This window comes from Salmo salar, chromosome ssa11 (assembly GCF_905237065.1).
Source record: "Salmo salar chromosome ssa11, Ssal_v3.1, whole genome shotgun sequence".
NCBI classification, from domain to species: Eukaryota; Metazoa; Chordata; class Actinopteri; order Salmoniformes; family Salmonidae; genus Salmo; species Salmo salar.
In genome coordinates, this window is record NC_059452.1 from 91,808,113 (window position 1) to 91,825,917 (window position 17,805).

At 44.3% G+C, this 17,805-nt stretch overlaps 1 protein-coding gene across 4 annotated transcripts in view; it reads left to right on the plus strand.

Annotated features, from left to right (window-relative positions):
* Positions 1–17,582, plus strand: part of LOC106563427 (disks large homolog 4) — a 150,469-nt gene extending 132,887 nt beyond the window's left edge. For all 4 annotated transcript variants that reach the window (XM_014128989.2, XM_045690067.1, XM_014128986.2 and 1 more), the window contains 14 exons: positions 6,533–6,674; positions 6,838–6,973; positions 7,337–7,493; positions 7,640–7,742; positions 7,871–7,985; positions 8,751–8,927; positions 9,238–9,280; positions 9,675–9,705; positions 11,609–11,656; positions 11,758–11,859; positions 11,979–12,151; positions 12,988–13,100; positions 13,196–13,287; positions 14,205–17,582. In XM_014128989.2, coding sequence (XP_013984464.1) covers positions 6,533–6,674; positions 6,838–6,973; positions 7,337–7,493; positions 7,640–7,742; positions 7,871–7,985; positions 8,751–8,927; positions 9,238–9,280; positions 9,675–9,705; positions 11,609–11,656; positions 11,758–11,859; positions 11,979–12,151; positions 12,988–13,100; positions 13,196–13,287; positions 14,205–14,311 — 1,539 coding nt within the window. In that variant the 3' untranslated portion in view covers positions 14,312–17,582. The remainder of the gene's footprint in view (positions 1–6,532; positions 6,675–6,837; positions 6,974–7,336; positions 7,494–7,639; positions 7,743–7,870; positions 7,986–8,750; positions 8,928–9,237; positions 9,281–9,674; positions 9,706–11,608; positions 11,657–11,757; positions 11,860–11,978; positions 12,152–12,987; positions 13,101–13,195; positions 13,288–14,204) is intronic.
* The last annotated feature ends 223 nt before the right edge of the window (positions 17,583–17,805 follow it).

Consider the following 17,805-nt stretch of genomic DNA (forward strand, 5'->3'; position numbering starts at 1 on the left):
GTGAACAGTGTGATTAGGTGAACAGTGTGTTTAGGTGAACAGTGTGTTTAAGTGAGCAGTGTGTGTCTGTGTTTAGGTGAACAGTGTGTTTAGGTGAACAGTTTGTTTAGGTGAACAGTGTGTTTAGGTGAACAGTGTGTTTAGGTGAACAGTGTGTTTAAGTGAACAGTGTGTTTAAGTGAACAGTGTGTTTAAGTGAACAGTGTGATTAGGTGAACAGTGTGTTTAGGTGAACAGTGTGTTTAAGTGAGCAGTGTGTGTCTGTGTTCAGGTGAACAGTGTGTTCAGGTGAACAGTGTGTTTAGGTGAACAGTGTGTTCAGGTGAACAGTGTGTTTAGGTGAACAGTGTGTTTAAGTGAACAGTGTGTTTAAGTGAACAGTGTGTTTAGGTGAAGAGTGTGTTTAGGTGAAGAGTGTGTTTAGGTGAAGAGTGTGTTTAGGTGAACAGTGTGTGTCTGTGTGTTCAGGTGAACAGTGTGTTTAGGTGAACAGTGTGTTTAGGTGAACAGTGTGTTTAAGTGAGCAGTGTGTTTACGTGAACAGTGTGTGTCTGTGTTCAGGTGAACAGTGTGTTTAGGTGAACAGTGTGTTTAGGTGAACAGTGTGTTTAGGTGAACAGTGTGTTTAAGTGAACAGTGTGTTTAGGTGAACAGTGTGTTTAAGTGAACAGTGTGTTTAGGTGAACAGTGTGTTTAGGTGAACAGTGTGTTTAGGTGAACAGTGTGTTTAAGTGAGCAGTGTGTGTCTGTGTGTTTAGGTGAACAGTGTGTTCAGGTGAACAGTGTGTGTCTGTGTGTTCAGGTGAACAGTGTGTGTCTGTGTGTTCAGGTGAACAGTGTGTTTAAGTGAACAGTGTGTTTAAGTTAACAGTGTGTTTAGGTGAACATTGTGTTTCAGGTGAACAGTGTGTTTGGGCGAACAGTGTGTTTAGGTCAACAGTGTGTTTAGGTGAACAGTGTGTTTAAGTGAACAGTGTGTTTAGGTGAACAGTGTGTTTAGGTGAACAGTGTGTTCAGGTGAACAGTGTGTGTCTGTGTGTTTAAGTGAACAGTGTGTTCAGGTGAACAGTGTGTGTCTGTGTGTTCAGGTGAACAGTGTGTTTAGCTGAACAGTGTGTTTAAGTGAGCAGTGTGTTTAGGTGAGCAGTGTGTTCAGGTGAACAGTGTGTTTAAGTGAACAGTGTGTTTAAGTGAACAGTGTGTTTAAGTGAACAGTGTGTTTAAGTGAACATTGTGTTTAAGTGAACAGTGTGTGTCTGTGTGTTCAGGTGAACAGTGTGTTTGGGTGAACAGTGTGTTTTGGTGAACAGTGTGTTTTGGTGAACAGTGTGTTTAGGTGAGCAGTGTGTTTAGGTGAACAGTGTGTTTAGGTGAAGAGTGTGTTCAGGTGAACAGTGTGTGTCTGTGTGTTCAGGTGAACAGTGTGTTTAGGTGAACAGTGTGTTTAGGTGAACAGTGTGTTTAAGTGAACAGTGTGTTTAAGTGAACAGTGTGTTTAAGTGAGCAGTGTGTTTCAGGTGAACAGTGTGTGTCTGTGTGTTCAGGTGAACAGTGTGTTTAGGTGAACAGTGTGTTTAAGTGAACAGTGTGTTTAGGTGAACAGTGCGTTTAAGTGAGCAGTGTGTTTAGGTGAACAGTGTGTTCAGGTGAACAGTGTGTTTAAGTGAACAGTGTGTTTAAGTGAACAGTGTGTTTAAGTGAACAGTGTGTTTAGGTGAACAGTGTGTTTAGGTGAACAGTGTGTTTAGGTGAAGAGTGTGTTCAGGTGAACAGTGTGTGTCTGTGTGTTCAGGTGAACAGTGTGTTTAGGTGAACAGTGTGTTTAAGTGAACAGTGTGTTTAGGTGAACAGTGTGTTTAGGTGAACAGTGTGTTTAAGTGAACAGTGTGTTTAAGTGAACAGTGTGTTTAAGTGAACAGTGTGTTTAGGTGAACAGTGTGTTTAAGTGAACAGTGTGTTCAGGTGAACAGTGTGTGTCTGTGTGTTCAGGTGAACAGTGCGTTTAGGTGAACGGTGCGTTTAAGTGAGCAGTGTGTTCAGGTGAACAGTGTGTTTAAGTGAACAGTGTGTGTCTGTGTGTTCAGGTGAACAGTGTGTTTAGGTGAACAGTGTGTTTAGGTGAACAGTGTGTTTAGGTGAACAGTGTGATTAGGTGAACAGTGTGATTAGGTGAACAGTGTGATTAGGTGAACAGTGTGTTTAGGTGAACAGTGTGTTTAGGTTAACAGTGTGTTTAGGTGAACAGTGTGTTTAGGTGAACAGTGTGTTTAGGTGAACAGTGTGTTTAGGTGAACAGTGTGATTAGGTGAACAGTGTGATTAGGTGAACAGTGTGTTTAGGTGAACAGTGTGTTTAGGTGAACAGTGTGTGTCTGTGTATTTAAGTGAACAGTGTGTTCAGGTGAACAGTGTGTTTAAGTGAACAGTGTGTTTAGGTGAACAGTGTGTTTAGGTGAACAGTGTGTTTAGGTGAACAGTGTGATTAGGTGAACAGTGTGTTTAGGTGAACAGTGTGTTTAGGTGAACAGTGTGTTTAGGTGAACAGTGTCTTTAGGTGAACAGTGTCTTTAGGTGAACAGTGTGTTTAAGTGAACAGTGTGTTTAAGTGAACAGTGTGTTTAGGTGAACAGTGTGTTTAAGTGAGCAGTGTGTTTACGTGAACAGTGTGTGTCTGTGTTCAGGTGAACAGTGTGTTTAGGTGAACAGTGTGTTTAGGTGAACAGTGTGTTTAGGTGAACAGTGTGTTTAAGTGAACAGTGTGTTTAGGTGAACAGTGTGTTTAAGTGAACAGTGTGATTAGGTGAAGAGTGTGTTTAGGTGAACAGTGTGTTTAAGTGAACAGTGTGTTTAAGTGAGCAGTGTGTTTAAGTGAGCAGTGTGTTTAAGTGAGCAGTGTGTTCAGGTGAACAGTGTGTGTCTGTGTTCAGGTGAACAGTGTGTTTAGGTAAACAGTGCGTTTAGGTGAACATTGTGTTTAGGTGAACAGTGTGTTTAGGTGAACAGTGTGTGTCTGTGTGTTTAGGTGAACAGTGTGTGTCTGTGTATTTAAGTGAACAGTGTGTTCAGGTGAACAGTGTGTTCAGGTGAACAGTGTGTTCAGGTGAACAGTGTGTTCAAGTGAACAGTGTGTTTAAGTGAACAGTGTGTTTAGGTGAACAGTGTGTTTAGGTGAACAGTGTGTTTAGGTGAACAGTGTGTTTAGGTGAACAGTGTGTTTAGGTGAACAGTGTGTTTAGGTGAACAGTGTGTTTACGTGAACAGTGTGTGTCTGTGTTCAGGTGAACAGTGTGTTTAGGTGAACAGTGTGTTTAAGTGAACAGTGTGATTAAGTGAACAGTGTGATTAGGTGAACAGTGTGTTTAGGTGAACAGTGTGTTTAAGTGAGCAGTGTGTGTCTGTGTTTAGGTGAACAGTGTGTTTAGGTGAACAGTTTGTTTAGGTGAACAGTGTGTTTAGGTGAACAGTGTGTTTAGGTGAACAGTGTGTTTAAGTGAACAGTGTGTTTAAGTGAACAGTGTGTTTAAGTGAACAGTGTGATTAGGTGAACAGTGTGTTTAGGTGAACAGTGTGTTTAAGTGAGCAGTGTGTGTCTGTGTTCAGGTGAACAGTGTGTTCAGGTGAACAGTGTGTTTAGGTGAACAGTGTGTTCAGGTGAACAGTGTGTTTAGGTGAACAGTGTGTTTAAGTGAACAGTGTGTTTAAGTGAACAGTGTGTTTAGGTGAAGAGTGTGTTTAGGTGAAGAGTGTGTTTAGGTGAACAGTGTGTTTAGGTGAACAGTGTGTGTCTGTGTGTTCAGGTGAACAGTGTGTTTAGGTGAACAGTGTGTTTAGGTGAACAGTGTGTTTAAGTGAGCAGTGTGTTTACGTGAACAGTGTGTGTCTGTGTTCAGGTGAACAGTGTGTTTAGGTGAACAGTGTGTTTAGGTGAACAGTGTGTTTAGGTGAACAGTGTGTTTAAGTGAACAGTGTGTTTAGGTGAACAGTGTGTTTAAGTGAACAGTGTGATTAGGTGAAGAGTGTGTTTAGGTGAACAGTGTGTTTAAGTGAACAGTGTGTTTAAGTGAGCAGTGTGTGTCTGTGTGTTTAAGTGAACAGTGTGTTCAGGTGAACAGTGTGTGTCTGTGTGTTCAGGTGAACAGTGTGTGTCTGTGTGTTCAGGTGAACAGTGTGTTTAAGTGAACAGTGTGTTTAAGTTAACAGTGTGTTTAAGTGAACATTGTGTTCAGGTGAACAGTGTGTTTGGGCGAACAGTGTGTTTAAGTCAACAGTGTGTTTAGGTGAACAGTGTGTTTAAGTGAACAGTGTGTTTAGGTGAACAGTGTGTTTAGGTGAACAGTGTGTTCAGGTGAACAGTGTGTGTCTGTGTGTTTAAGTGAACAGTGTGTTCAGGTGAACAGTGTGTGTCTGTGTGTTCAGGTGAACAGTGTGTTTAGCTGAACAGTGTGTTTAAGTGAGCAGTGTGTTTAAGTGAGCAGTGTGTTCAGGTGAACAGTGTGTTTAAGTGAACAGTGTGTTTAAGTGAACAGTGTGTTTAAGTGAACAGTGTGTTTAAGTGAACATTGTGTTTAAGTGAACAGTGTGTGTCTGTGTGTTCAGGTGAACAGTGTGTTTTGGTGAACAGTGTGTTTTGGTGAACAGTGTGTTTTGGTGAACAGTGTGTTTAGGTGAGCAGTGTGTTTAGGTGAACAGTGTGTTTAGGTGAAGAGTGTGTTCAGGTGAACAGTGTGTGTCTGTGTGTTCAGGTGAACAGTGTGTTTAAGTGAACAGTGTGTTTAAGTGAACAGTGTGTTTAAGTGAACAGTGTGTTTAAGTGAACAGTGTGTTTAAGTGAGCAGTGTGTTCAGGTGAACAGTGTGTGTCTGTGTGTTCAGGTGAACAGTGTGTTTAGGTGAACAGTGTGTTTAAGTGAGCAGTGTGTTTAAGTGAGCAGTGTGTTTAAGTGAGCAGTGTGTTTAAGTGAGCAGTGTGTTCAGGTGAACAGTGTGTTTAAGTGAACAGTGTGTTTAAGTGAACAGTGTGTTTAAGTGAACAGTGTGTTTAGGTGAGCAGTGTGTTTAGGTGAACAGTGTGTTTAGGTGAAGAGTGTGTTCAGGTGAACAGTGTGTGTCTGTGTGTTCAGGTGAACAGTGTGTTTAAGTGAACAGTGTGTTTAAGTGAACAGTGTGTTTAAGTGAACAGTGTGTTTAAGTGAGCAGTGTGTTTAAGTGAGCAGTGTGTTCAGGTGAACAGTGTGTGTCTGTGTGTTCAGGTGAACAGTGTGTTTAGGTGAACAGTGTGTTTAAGTGAGCAGTGTGTTTAAGTGAGCAGTGTGTTTAAGTGAGCAGTGTGTTTAAGTGAGCAGTGTGTTCAGGTGAACAGTGTGTTTAAGTGAACAGTGTGTTTAAGTGAACAGTGTGTTTAAGTGAACAGTGTGTGTCTGTGTGTTCAGGTGAACAGTGTGTTTTGGTGAACAGTGTGTTTAGGTGAACAGTGTGTTTAGGTGAACAGTGTGTTTAGGTGAACAGTGTGTTTAAGTGAGCAGTGTGTTTAGGTGAACAGTGTGTTTAGGTGAACAGTGTGTTCAGGTGAACAGTGTGTGTCTGTGTGTTCAGGTGAACAGTGTGTTTAAGTGAACAGTGTGTTTAGGTGAACACACTGTTCACTTAAACTCACTGTTCACCTGAACACACAGTGTGTTTAGGTGAACAGTGTGTTTAAGTCAACAGTGTGTTTAGGTGAACAGTGTGTTTAGGTGAACAGTGTGTTTAGGTGAACAGTGTGTTTAGGTGAACAGTGTGTTCAGGTGAACAGTGTGTGTCTGTGTGTTTAAGTGAACAGTGTGTTCAGGTGAACAGTGTGTGTCTGTGTGTTCAGGTGAACAGTGTGTTTAAGTGAACAGTTTGTTTAAGTGAACAGTGTGTTTAAGTGAACAGTGTGTTTAAGTGAACAGTGTGTTTAAGTGAGCAGTGTGTTCAGGTGAACAGTGTGTGTCTGTGTGTTCAGGTGAACAGTGAGTTTAAGTGAACAGTGTGTTTAGGTGAACAGTGTGTTTAGGTGAACAGTGTGATTAGGTGAACAGTGTGTTTAGGTGAGCAGTATGTTTAGGTGAGCAGTGTGTTTAAGTGAACAGTGTGTTCTGTTGAACAGTGTGTTCAGGTGAACAGTGTGTTTAACCCCTGTGCGGCCTCCGTCCTGTATGCGGGATGGACATCCAGCGAAAAATCATATCGCCATTAGCATAACAAAATTTAATATATTTTTTTTTTCAATTTGTTTTTCAAATTATATCGTTTTATAGATACACCTCTCCTGAATCGAACCACATTGTGCGATTTCAAAAAGGCTTTACAGCAAAAGCAAATCATTAGATTATGTTAGAGGAGTATATCGTAAAAGTAGCCACATAGCCATTTTCCGACCAACCACATGAATCACAAATAACCAATAAACAGCTAAATGCAGCACAGTGTGTTTAAGTGAACAGTGTGTTTAGGTGAACAGTGTGTTTAGGTGAACAGTGTGTTCAGGTGAACTGTGTGTGTCTGTGTGTTCAGGTGAACAGTGTGTGTCTGGAGGACGTGATGCATGAGGATGCAGTTGGAGCCCTGAAGAACACAGCTGAGGTGGTTTACCTCAGGGTGGCCAAGCCCAACAACGTCTACCTGAACTCCTACAACCCCCCTGACCTCACCAGCAGTAAGTGTGTGTGTGTGTGTGTGTGTGTGTGTGTGTGTGTGTGTGTGTGTGTGTGTGTGTGTGTGTGTGTGTGTGTGTGTGTGTGTGTGTGTGTGTGTGTGTGTGTGTGTGTGTGTGTGTGTGTGTGCGCTCAGCTCTAATGGTCCATGTCTTCTTTCTCCAGCATACTCCCCTCACATGGACACAGATCTTGGCCCCACCTACCTTGGATCAGATTACCCACAAGCCCTCACTCCCACCTCGCCCAGTCGCTTCTCTCCAGTGTTGCACAGCTTGATGGGCGATGAAGACCTTCCCAGGTGAGCAAAGCTTTCTGGGCTCACTCATATACCAAATCAAGCCATGCCCTTTCTGAAAGGCATCTCATGTGGATCGTAAATGATTGGCTTGGTGTGAAATTGAAAAGCTCCTGGCGGGGGTGGATTTGGTTGACATAGACCTGACCCAGAGCTAACCAAGTATTATTCCATTTTTCTCTCTCTGCATCCCTCCTTCTCGTGCCCCAAAATGCCGTGTCCCCATTTCACTACACATATCTCTCGACCCTTCTCCCCTCCCCCCACATTATCTCTCCCTCTTGTTACTCTCCTCCTTCCCCTCCATTTCTCCTCGTCTCTCCCTGACCCCCCGTCCCTCTCCCTCCTCCCTGCTCTCTCTGTCAGGGAGCCTAGGAGAGTGCTGATCCACCGGGGTTCTACAGGCCTGGGTTTTAACATCGTGGGAGGAGAGGATGGAGAGGGGATCTTTATCTCCTTCATCTTGGCAGGGGGGCCTGCCGACCTCAGCGGAGAGCTGCGCAAGGGCGACCAAATCCTCAGCGTAAGGACACTCACGCACACACTCTCTATCAATTTCTCTCTCTCTCTCTCTCACACACACACACACATACACACATACACACACACACATACACAGCTTCATACACACACTTATTTTGTGTGCGTGTGCGTGTGTGTGCGTGTCAGGTGAATGGAGTGGACCTGCGTATCGCCACCCATGAGCAGGCTGCTGCAGCCCTGAAGAACGCTGGCCAGACTGTCACTATCATTGCCCAGTACAGACCAGAGGGTGAGGCCAGCACTAGAGTAACCTAGCATTGAACACCACACTGCACACCCATACGCCAAGGAACCATACATGAACTAATGTATGTGTGTGTGTGTTCACCCTACATATGCTAATGTGTGTGGGTTCAGAATACAGCCGTTTCGAAGCGAAGATCCACGACCTGAGGGAACAGCTGATGAACAGCAGCATGGGTTCTGGTCAGACAACACTGAGAAGCAACCCCAAGAGAGGCTTCTACATCAGGTACTCATTAATACTGCACTATATACTATATACAACCCCAAGAGAGGCTTCTACATCAGGTACTCATTAATACTACATTATATACTATAGACAACCCCAAGAGAGGCTTCTACATCAGGTACTCATTAATACTGCATTATATACTATATACAACCCCAAGAGAGGCTTCTACATCAGGTACTCATTAATACTGCATTATATACTATATACAACCCCAAGAGAGGCTTCTACATCAGGTACTCATCAATACTGCACTATATACTTTAAACAACCCCAAGAGAGGCTTCTACATCAGGTACTCATTAATACTGCACTATATACTATATACAACCCCGAGAGGCTTCTACATCAGGTACTCATTAATACTGCACTGTATACTATATACAATCACACAACCACAACACTGCTACTACCAGGCTAGTACAACACTATGTACTATATACAACCACAACATTGCTACTACCAGGCTAGTACAACACTATGTACTATATACAACCACAACATTGCTACTACCAGGCTAGTACAACACTATGTACTATATACAACCACAACACTGCTACTACCAGGCTAGTACAACACTATGTACTATATACAACCACAACACTGCTACTACCAGGCTAGTACAACACTAAGTACTATATACAACCACAACACTGCTACTACCAGGCTAGTACACTCCTCAGAGCATGACAACCCACTAGACTCCAAAGAAAAGCTGTACTGCTTCTATAACTGTGTCTTCTACCTCTCCTCTGTCTGTCCCAGGGCCCTGTTTGACTATGATAAGACAGCAGACTGTGGTTTCCTGAGCCAGGCGGTGGGCTTCAGGTTTGGTGATGTGCTCCATGTCCTGGACTGTGGTGATGAGGAGTGGTGGCAGGCCAGACGGGTCAGCCCGCAGACAGAAGCTGAGGAGGTCGGATTTATTCCCAGCAAACGCAGGTCAGACACCTCACAGCACTGCCCGTGTGTGTGTGTGTGTGTGTGTGTGTGTGTGCGCGCGTGCGTGCGTGTTTGTTGAAGTTTGTGTGTGACTGTATTTCGATCAGCTTTTTTCTTTTAATATACTATTAGTTGTTTTGCTTCTGTATGAGGTACTGCATAGACAGCATGATTGATGCTGTTTTCTATGGTTACGTAGCAGATGTTTGACTTTCAGCTGTTCACACGCTCCTGTCTCCTGCTCTTTTTGTCTCACTCTCTTTCTCTCCCTCTGCCTTTTACTGCCTTCTTTCATTCCTAACCCCTTCAGGGTAGAAAGGAAAGAGTGGTCTCGCATGGGCACAAAAGAAAGGGTAAGCACATTAGTTAGTGGGCATCTATGAATGATCTTACATCAGTGTGTTCTTCTGTCTCTGTCTAAACTTCTGTTTTGTCTGTGTTGACTATGTGCTGTGCTGACTATGAACATTTTAACATTTTGACCATGTTCTGTTATAATATCCACCCTGCACAGCCAGAAGAGGACTGGCCACCCCTCATAGCCTGGTTCCTCTCTAGGTTTCTTCCTAGGTTTTTGGCCTTTCTAGGGAGTTTTTCCTAGGGAGTTTTTCCTAGCCACCGTGCTTCTTTCACATGCTTTGCTTGCTGTTTGGGGTTTTAGGCTGGGTTTCTGTACAGCACTTTGAGAATATCAGCTGATGTACGAAGGGCTATATAAAAATAAATTTGATTTGATTTGTTGTGTAGGATCGCAGTCAAGACAGCCTCGGGTCTCAAGGTAAGCAGGCGTAGAGGAGGGGAGTGGCTCAACCCTCAGTACAGGAAGAATGACATGGGGGTAGCAGCTGACTGACTGACTGACTGACTGATGACTAGCTGACTGACTGCTGACTTACTGACTAGCTGACTGACTTACTGACTGACTGACTGACTAGCTGACTGACTAGCTGACTGTTGACTGTCTGACAGACTGACTAGCTTACTGACTGCTGACTGACTAGCTGACTGTTGACTGTCTGACTGACTGCTGACTGAATGACTGACTGACTGACGAGCAGACTGACTGACTAGCTTACTGACTGCTGACTGACTGCTGACTGACTAGCTGACTGTTGACTGACTGCTGACTGAATGACTGACTGACTGACTAGCAGACTGACTGTCTAGCAGACTGACTGAATGACTAGTTAACTGAACGTCTGACTAGCTTACTGACTGCTGACTGACTGACTAGCTTACTGACTGCTGACTGACTAGCAGACTGTCTGACTGACTGCTGACTGAATGAATGAATGAATGACTGACTGACTGACTAGCAGACTGTCTAGCAGACTGACTGAATGACTAGTTAACTGACCGTCTGACTAGCTTACTGACTGCTGACTGACTAGCTGACTGTTGACTGACTGACTAGCTGACTGACTAACTAGCTTACTGACTGCTGACTGACTAGCTGACTGCTGACTGTCTAGCTGACTGTTGACTGACTGCTGACTGCTGACTGAATGACTGACTGACTGACTGAATGAATAGTTATCTAACTGTCTAACTGACTACTGACTGAATGACTGACTGACTGACTGAATGACTAGTTATCTGACTGTCTGACTGACTGCTGACTGAATGACTGACTGACTGACTAGCAGACTGACTGTCTAGCAGACTGACTGAATTACAAGTTATCTGACTGTCTGACTGACTGACTAGCAGACTGACTGTCTAGCAGACTGACTGAATGACTGACTGACTGACTGACTGAATGACTAGTTATCTGACTGTCTGACGACTGCTGACTGAATGACTGACTGACTGACTGACTGACTAGCAGACTGACTGTCTAGCAGACTGACTGAATTACTAGTTATCTGGCTGTCTGACTGACTGACTAGCAGACTGACTGTCTAGCAGACTGACTGAATGACTAGTTAACTGACTGTCTGAATGAATGACTGCTGACTGACTAGCAGACTGACTTCTGACTGACTAAGTGCTGACTGACTGACTAGCAGATGTCTGACTAGCTGACTGACTGAATGACTGCTGACTGAATGACTGACTGACTGACTAGCAGATGTCTGACTAGCTGACTGACTGAATGACTGCTGACTGACTGCTGACTGAATGACTGACTGACTGACTAGCAGACTGACTGACTAGCTGACTGACTGAATGACTGCTGACTGACTGTCTAGCAGACTGACTATCTGACTGACTGACTAGCTGACTGACTAGCTGACTAGCTGACTGACTGACTGACTGACTGACTGACTGCTGACTAACTCTCTGACTATCTGACTGACTGACTAGCTGACTGACTAGCTGACTGACTGCAGACTAACTCTCTGACTAGCTGACTGACTGAATGACTGCTGACTGACTGCTGACTGAATGACTGACTGACTGATTAGCAGACTGACTGACTAGCTGACTGACTGAATGACTGCTGACTGACTGTCTAGCAGACTGACTATCTGACTGACTGACTAGCTGACTGACTAGCTGACTGACTGACTGACTGACTGCTGACTAACTCTCTGACTATCTGACTGACTGACTAGCTGACTGACTAGCTGACTAGCTGACTGACTGACTGACTGACTGACTGACTGACTGCTGACTAACTCTCTGACTAGCTGACTGACTGGCTCTGACTGACTGGTATTGTTGTGTTCTGCTTCCAGGGAGGGATGATTCTCAACACAGCTATGAAACAGTCACGCAAGTGGAGGGTGAGAATACACTTTGAAGTACTATTCTTTCACACTATACTTATATTTCTGCCCATTCCATGTCTTATTTATCCCCTTACCTCTCCTCTCTCTCTACATAGTCCATTATGCGAGACCCATCATAATATTGGGTCCCATAAAGGACAGGGTAAATGATGACCTGCTGTCGGAGTTCCCTGACAAGTTTGGATCTTGTGTCCCTCGTAAGTATTGACCCTTCACAGAGTAACCATTTGCCTGCTTAGTACTCCAGTGGTTTACATTGATCTATTGACAGGGTGATTGATTGACAGCCTAAATGACCACTTGGCCCTTCCCTCAGACACCACACGGCCCAAGCGTGAGTACGAGGTGGACGGGCGGGACTACCACTTTGTGTCGTCACGGGAACAGATGGAGAAGGACATCCAGAGCCACCGCTTCATCGAGGCGGGCCAGTACAACAGCCACCTGTATGGCACCAGCGTTCAGAGTGTCCGCCAGGTGGCAGAGCAGGTACAGACAGCACAGATCAGAGACCCTGTGAAACAAGCTTTGGAGATACATTATCATTGTGATATTTATATTATATTTACATGAGAGGGACGATACATTAGGCCAATCTACATTATTTAACATGCTCACAACAACAGCAGTTGTTCTGTATTGATTGGCTTACGAAGTGAAAAGGGATCTGGCTGATTGAATCCCCTCCCCTCTCTCCCTCCCTCTGTTCTCTCCCCCTTCTCTCTCTCCCTCCCTCTGTTCTCTCCCCCTTCTCTCTCTCCCTCCCTCTGTTCTCTCCCCCTCCCCTCTCTCCCTCCCTCTGTTCTCTCCCCCTTCTCTCTCTCCCTCCCTCTGTTCTCTCCCCCTTCTCTCTCTCCCTCCCTCTGTTCTCTCCCCCTCCCCTCTCTCCCTCCTCTGTTCTCTCCTTTCTCTCCCCTCTCCCTCTGTTCTCTCCCCTTCTCTCTCTCCCTCCCTCTGTTCTCTCCCCCCTTCTCTCTCTCCCTCCCTCTGTTCTCTCCCCCTTCTCTCTCTCCCTCCCTCTGTTCTCTCCCCTCCTCTCTCTCCCTCCCTCTGTTCTCTCCCCCCAACTTTCTCTCCCTCCCTCTGTTCTCTCCCCTTCTCTCTCCTCCCTCTGTTCTCTCCCCCAACTTTCTCTCCCTCCCTCTGTTCTCTCCCCCTCCCCTCTCTCCCTCTGTTCCCTCCCCCTCTCCTCTCCCCCTCCCCTCTCTCCCTCCCTCTGTTCTCTCCCTCTCCCCTCTCTCCCTTTCTGTTCTTTCCGTTCTCTCCCTCATTCCTCTCTCTTCCCCCATCTCTCCCTCCCCTTACCCCTCCTTTGCTGTGAGTAGCAAGGAAAACACTGTATACTGGACGTGTCGGCCAATGCTGTCCGCAGACTACAGGCCGCTCAGCTTCACCCCGTCGCCATCTTTGTCCGGCCCAAGTCACTGGAGAATGTCCTGTATGTACACACACAACACTTACATTCACACACACAGACACACAGACTCACACACTAGCTATATAATTGTGTGTGTGTGTGTTGTTGTTGTGCAGAGAGATCAACACTCGACTAACAGAGGAGCAGGCCAGGAAGGGTATGGACCGCGCTCTCAAACTGGAACAGGACTTTCTGGAGTGTTTCTCAGGTAACACTGTCTAGAACACTAGAGTGTTTCTCAGGTAACACTGTCTAGAACACTAGAGAGTTTCTCAGGTAACACTGTCTAGAACACTAGAGAGTTTCTCAGGTAACACTGTCTAGAACACTAGAGTGTTTCTCAGGTAACACTGTCTAGAACACTAGAGTGTTTCTCAGGTAACACTGTCTAGAACACTAGAGTGTTTCTCAGGTAATACTGTCTAGAACACTAGAGTGTTTCTCAGGTAACACTGTCTAGAACACTAGAGTGTTTCTCAGGTAACACTGTCTAGAACACTAGAGTGTTTCTCAGGTAACACTGTCTAGAACACTGCGGGCTGTAACTCCATTAAGCAGGAATGTGTTGACCTAATTAGCTTCTAACTCTGCATGTGGAGTGTGACTTGATCTTGATGTTTGCTCATAAAAATGTTATGCGTGACACCACACACAGATACATATCTGACATTCTCTCTCTCTCTCTCTCTCTCTCTCTCTCTCTCTCTCTCTCGCTCTCTCTCTCTACCTCTCTCTCGCTCTGTATCTCTCTCTCTGTATCTCTATCTCTTTGTATCTCTCACTCTCTCCCCCCTCTCTCTCTCTCTCTCTCTCTCTCTCTCTCTCTCTCTACCTCTCTATCGCTCTGTATCTCTCTCTCTGTATCTCTATCTCTTTGTATCGCTCACTCTCTCCCCCCTCTCTCTCTCTCTCTCGCTCTCTCCCTCTCTCTCTCTCTTTATCTCTCTCTGTCTCTCCCTCTCTGTCTCTCTCTCCCTCTCCGTCTCCGTCTCTCTCTCTGTCTCTCCCTCTCTGTCTCTCTCTCTCCCTCTCTCCATGTCTCTCTCTCTCCCTCTCTCCATGTCTCTCTCTCTCCCTCTCTCCATGTCTCTCTCTCTCCCTCTCTCCATGTCTCTCCCTCTCCAGCTGTGGTGGAAGGAGACAGCTTCGAGGAGGTTTACCACAAGGTGAAGACGGTGATCGAGGAGCAGTCGGGGCCTTACATCTGGATCCCCACCCGGGAGAGGCTGTGAGGCTGCCCCATAACCCACCCCCATCCCCCCAACCACCCTCAGACAGTCTGCCCTCCAGCCCAACCAGGGCAGAGAGACAGAGAGAGAAAGACACCGAGACAGACAGACAGAGGGACACGTGAAGATAGAGATAGGAGGGGATGCATAATCACACGGAGAGACACAGAATAACACTAAAAGAGACACATGAATAGAAACACAGAGCGATAGACATGGACGGTATTTAATAAATATTAATATATTATCAATGTGTGGTGAGTACTGAGAAAGACTGGACAGGGGTGACCCAGTTGGGTGTGGCAGGGCGGGGTGGTGGGCGTCCCCGGGATTAGCACAGGGTAAATGATCCACCATCTCTTCCTCTCCTTCTCTCTGTCTCATTGGCTGCCTTTGACATCCCCGCCGACAAGGTGGCAAAACCATCAGCATCCATTTGATCCTTCCTTTTTTATATCCCTTAGCCTTTTCTCCTCCTCCTGTCTCCCCTCTCTCCTTTCAGGACATGAAAAGGAGGGAAAGAGAGAGAGAGAGAGAAGGAGAGTGCATAGACTATGGAAGGACACACAGATCCTATTGGGTTCCTCTAATCCAGAGGAGGCTCTTTTCGAGTGAAAAGGCTTTGCTCTATGAACAACATCCCACTAACCAAGACTGCCATTTGCTCAATCACCCACGAAAAGCATTGCAAGGCCATTTTTAAAAAGCAGCACAAATTAAAACTCAAAAGTTGAACTTGTGCATGCGTCCTCAGAGGACTCAGAGATGGGAGTTGAGGAAAATGACGGATATTAAGAAGAACCAATAGAGAAAAAGAAGAAGAAGAATGGCCACCCGTCTTTCTGTTTTGATGGTGGGGGAGTTTCTAGCATGTCTCAACAGAGAGAGGAGCAGAGCGGTGCAGACAGAGAAAGAGGGGGGTGTCTTTCTGGTGTGCAAACTCACTGTGTGCATTGACAATGGAAGACCTCACAGTATAACCACTGGGTCTCTTCTGTACCGCACACACAGTCAGCCATACAGTAGTGCCATTCTAATCCACCTGGCTGTTCTCCAAAAGCACTGGTTGTTCTGCCTGTTTGCAACAGGCAGGCAGATCCCAGGCTGAATGTTCTCTTAATGCACAACAGCAGGATTCTTATGTTCAGCTCTTTAGTGTGAAGAGCACCACAGCCAATTCTCTGATCACTCTTCCAGAAAGACCCCTCAACAACCCACACACAGTGTTCTCACTGGCCACTCTGAGCAGTGGTGTGTGTGTGTGTGTGTGTGTGTGTGTGTGTGTGTGTGTGTGTGTGTGTGTGTGTGTGTGTGTGTGTGTGTGTGTGTGTGTGTGTGTGTGTGTGTGTGTGTGTGTGTGTGTGTGTGTGTGTGTGTGTGGACGCTCTTCCTCCCAACCACTCTTTCTCTGCCTCTTTCTTTCTCTCTTTGTTTCATCACACATGAAGGCTACTTATATATAACACGTTTAACAGACAAAATGGCCTATATAAATATATATTTTTAATGACGATTTCTAACAGGAGTCAGAGACTGTAAAATGTAAATCTCTTCAACAATTTTCCATTGCTTTCTTTGGGTAATGTTTCTCTTGTGTTTGGTGATTTGTTTTGGTCATTGACTTTGCTTGATTTCCCCTTCCACACAACACAGTCCTGACAAACAAACATACAAAGAAACACATAATAGCTGAACTACAACTGAGCTGTAACTGAGATATAACTGGACTATAACTGAACTATGACTGAGATGTAACTGAGATATAACTGGACTATAACTGAGATATAACTGGACTATAACTGAGATGTAACTGAGATGTAACTGAACTATAACTGAACTATGACTGAGATGTAACTGAGATGTAACTGAGCTATAACTGAGCTGTAACTGAGCTATAACTGAGCTATAACTGAACTATGACTAAGATGTAACTGAGCTGTAACTGAGCTATAACTGAGCTATAACTGAACTATAACTGAACTATGACTGAGATGTAACTGAGATGTAACTGAGATGTAACTGAACTATAACTGAGAAATAACTGAGCTATAACTGAACTATAACTGAGATATAACTGAGCTATAATTGAGCTGTAACTGAGATGTAACTGAACTATAACTGAGATGTAACTGAGCTATAATTGAGCTATAACTGAGATGTAACTGAACTATAACTGAGAAATAACTGAGCTATAATTGAACTATAACTGAGATGTAACTTACCTATAACTGAGCTATAATTGATATGTAACTGAGCTATAATTGAGCTATAACTGAGATGTAACTGAACTATAACTGAGAAATAACTGAGCTATAATTGAACTATAACTGAGATGTAACTTAGCTATAACTGAGCTATAATTGATATATAACTGGACTATAACTGGACTATAACTGAGATGTAACTGAGATGTAACTGAGCTATAACTGAGCCTTGATTATTGTCTCCAGTTACACGTCTCACTTCCTGGTTGGAGGTGCAGTATATAATACAGTAATATTGGATGGGATAAAAAGATGGTGTGTGTTGTATGTGGGTGGTTGTGCAACTGTGAGTGTGTCTGTTTGCGTGTGTGTTCTTGCTCGTGTGTGTGAGTGCCAGGCTCATGAGATTTAGTGCAATGGTGTAATGATGATATGCAATGAGAGTGGGTTTGTGTGTCTTAAAATATATACAAGCCTAATAATAATTTGCACTGACAGCATTAATACAGGTATTGATAGAGGGAGTGAGAATCAGACAGAATACAATATGAATTACAGGGGTTTACAGACACTAGTTTGCATTTATTTAAACATTTGTTTAGAACTTTTGATTTGATGTTTAAAAGAGTGAAGTTACAGGTGGAAGTGACCGTTCATTTTTATTGTTCCTTTATTTTGGCTCACTTGCTTTTCCCAGTGAGAGATGGAAAGTGTTAATGTTTTGGATTGATTATTTATTGTAAACTGCTCTCGCTCTTTCAGTTTTACTCACTTATAAGTCTGTATATTTTATTGTATACATTTTTTTTGCACATTCTCAGTTTTGGGGGACTGGCCAGAACTGTTGTAAATACAGAGATGTTGGGGTCGTGTGGGGCGTGGGACTCTCTGGCCATGCACACTGCTGATTGGACATTAGAGAAACCAGAGCCTCAGCACTGGGACCTGAGCCCACTGCCCTGCAACAACCTCTAATACACAGGAACACATCACTTTGGGTGGGTCTCACACACACACACACACACACACACACACACACACACACACACACACACACACACACAGACACACACACATACACAAGAACAAACATTCTACATGAATGGAATAATAATATGTTATTAATTTCTTTATTTGAAAAATCTAATGTATTTCTTATTCTCTGTTTGTCATCCATATCATAGTGTGATACTCCTAAACAAAATATATATATGAATTTTTACTGAAAAGACTGATGATAAATTACGACAAAGTCAACTGATGCTGAAAATATGTTTAAAATTATTTATCTTG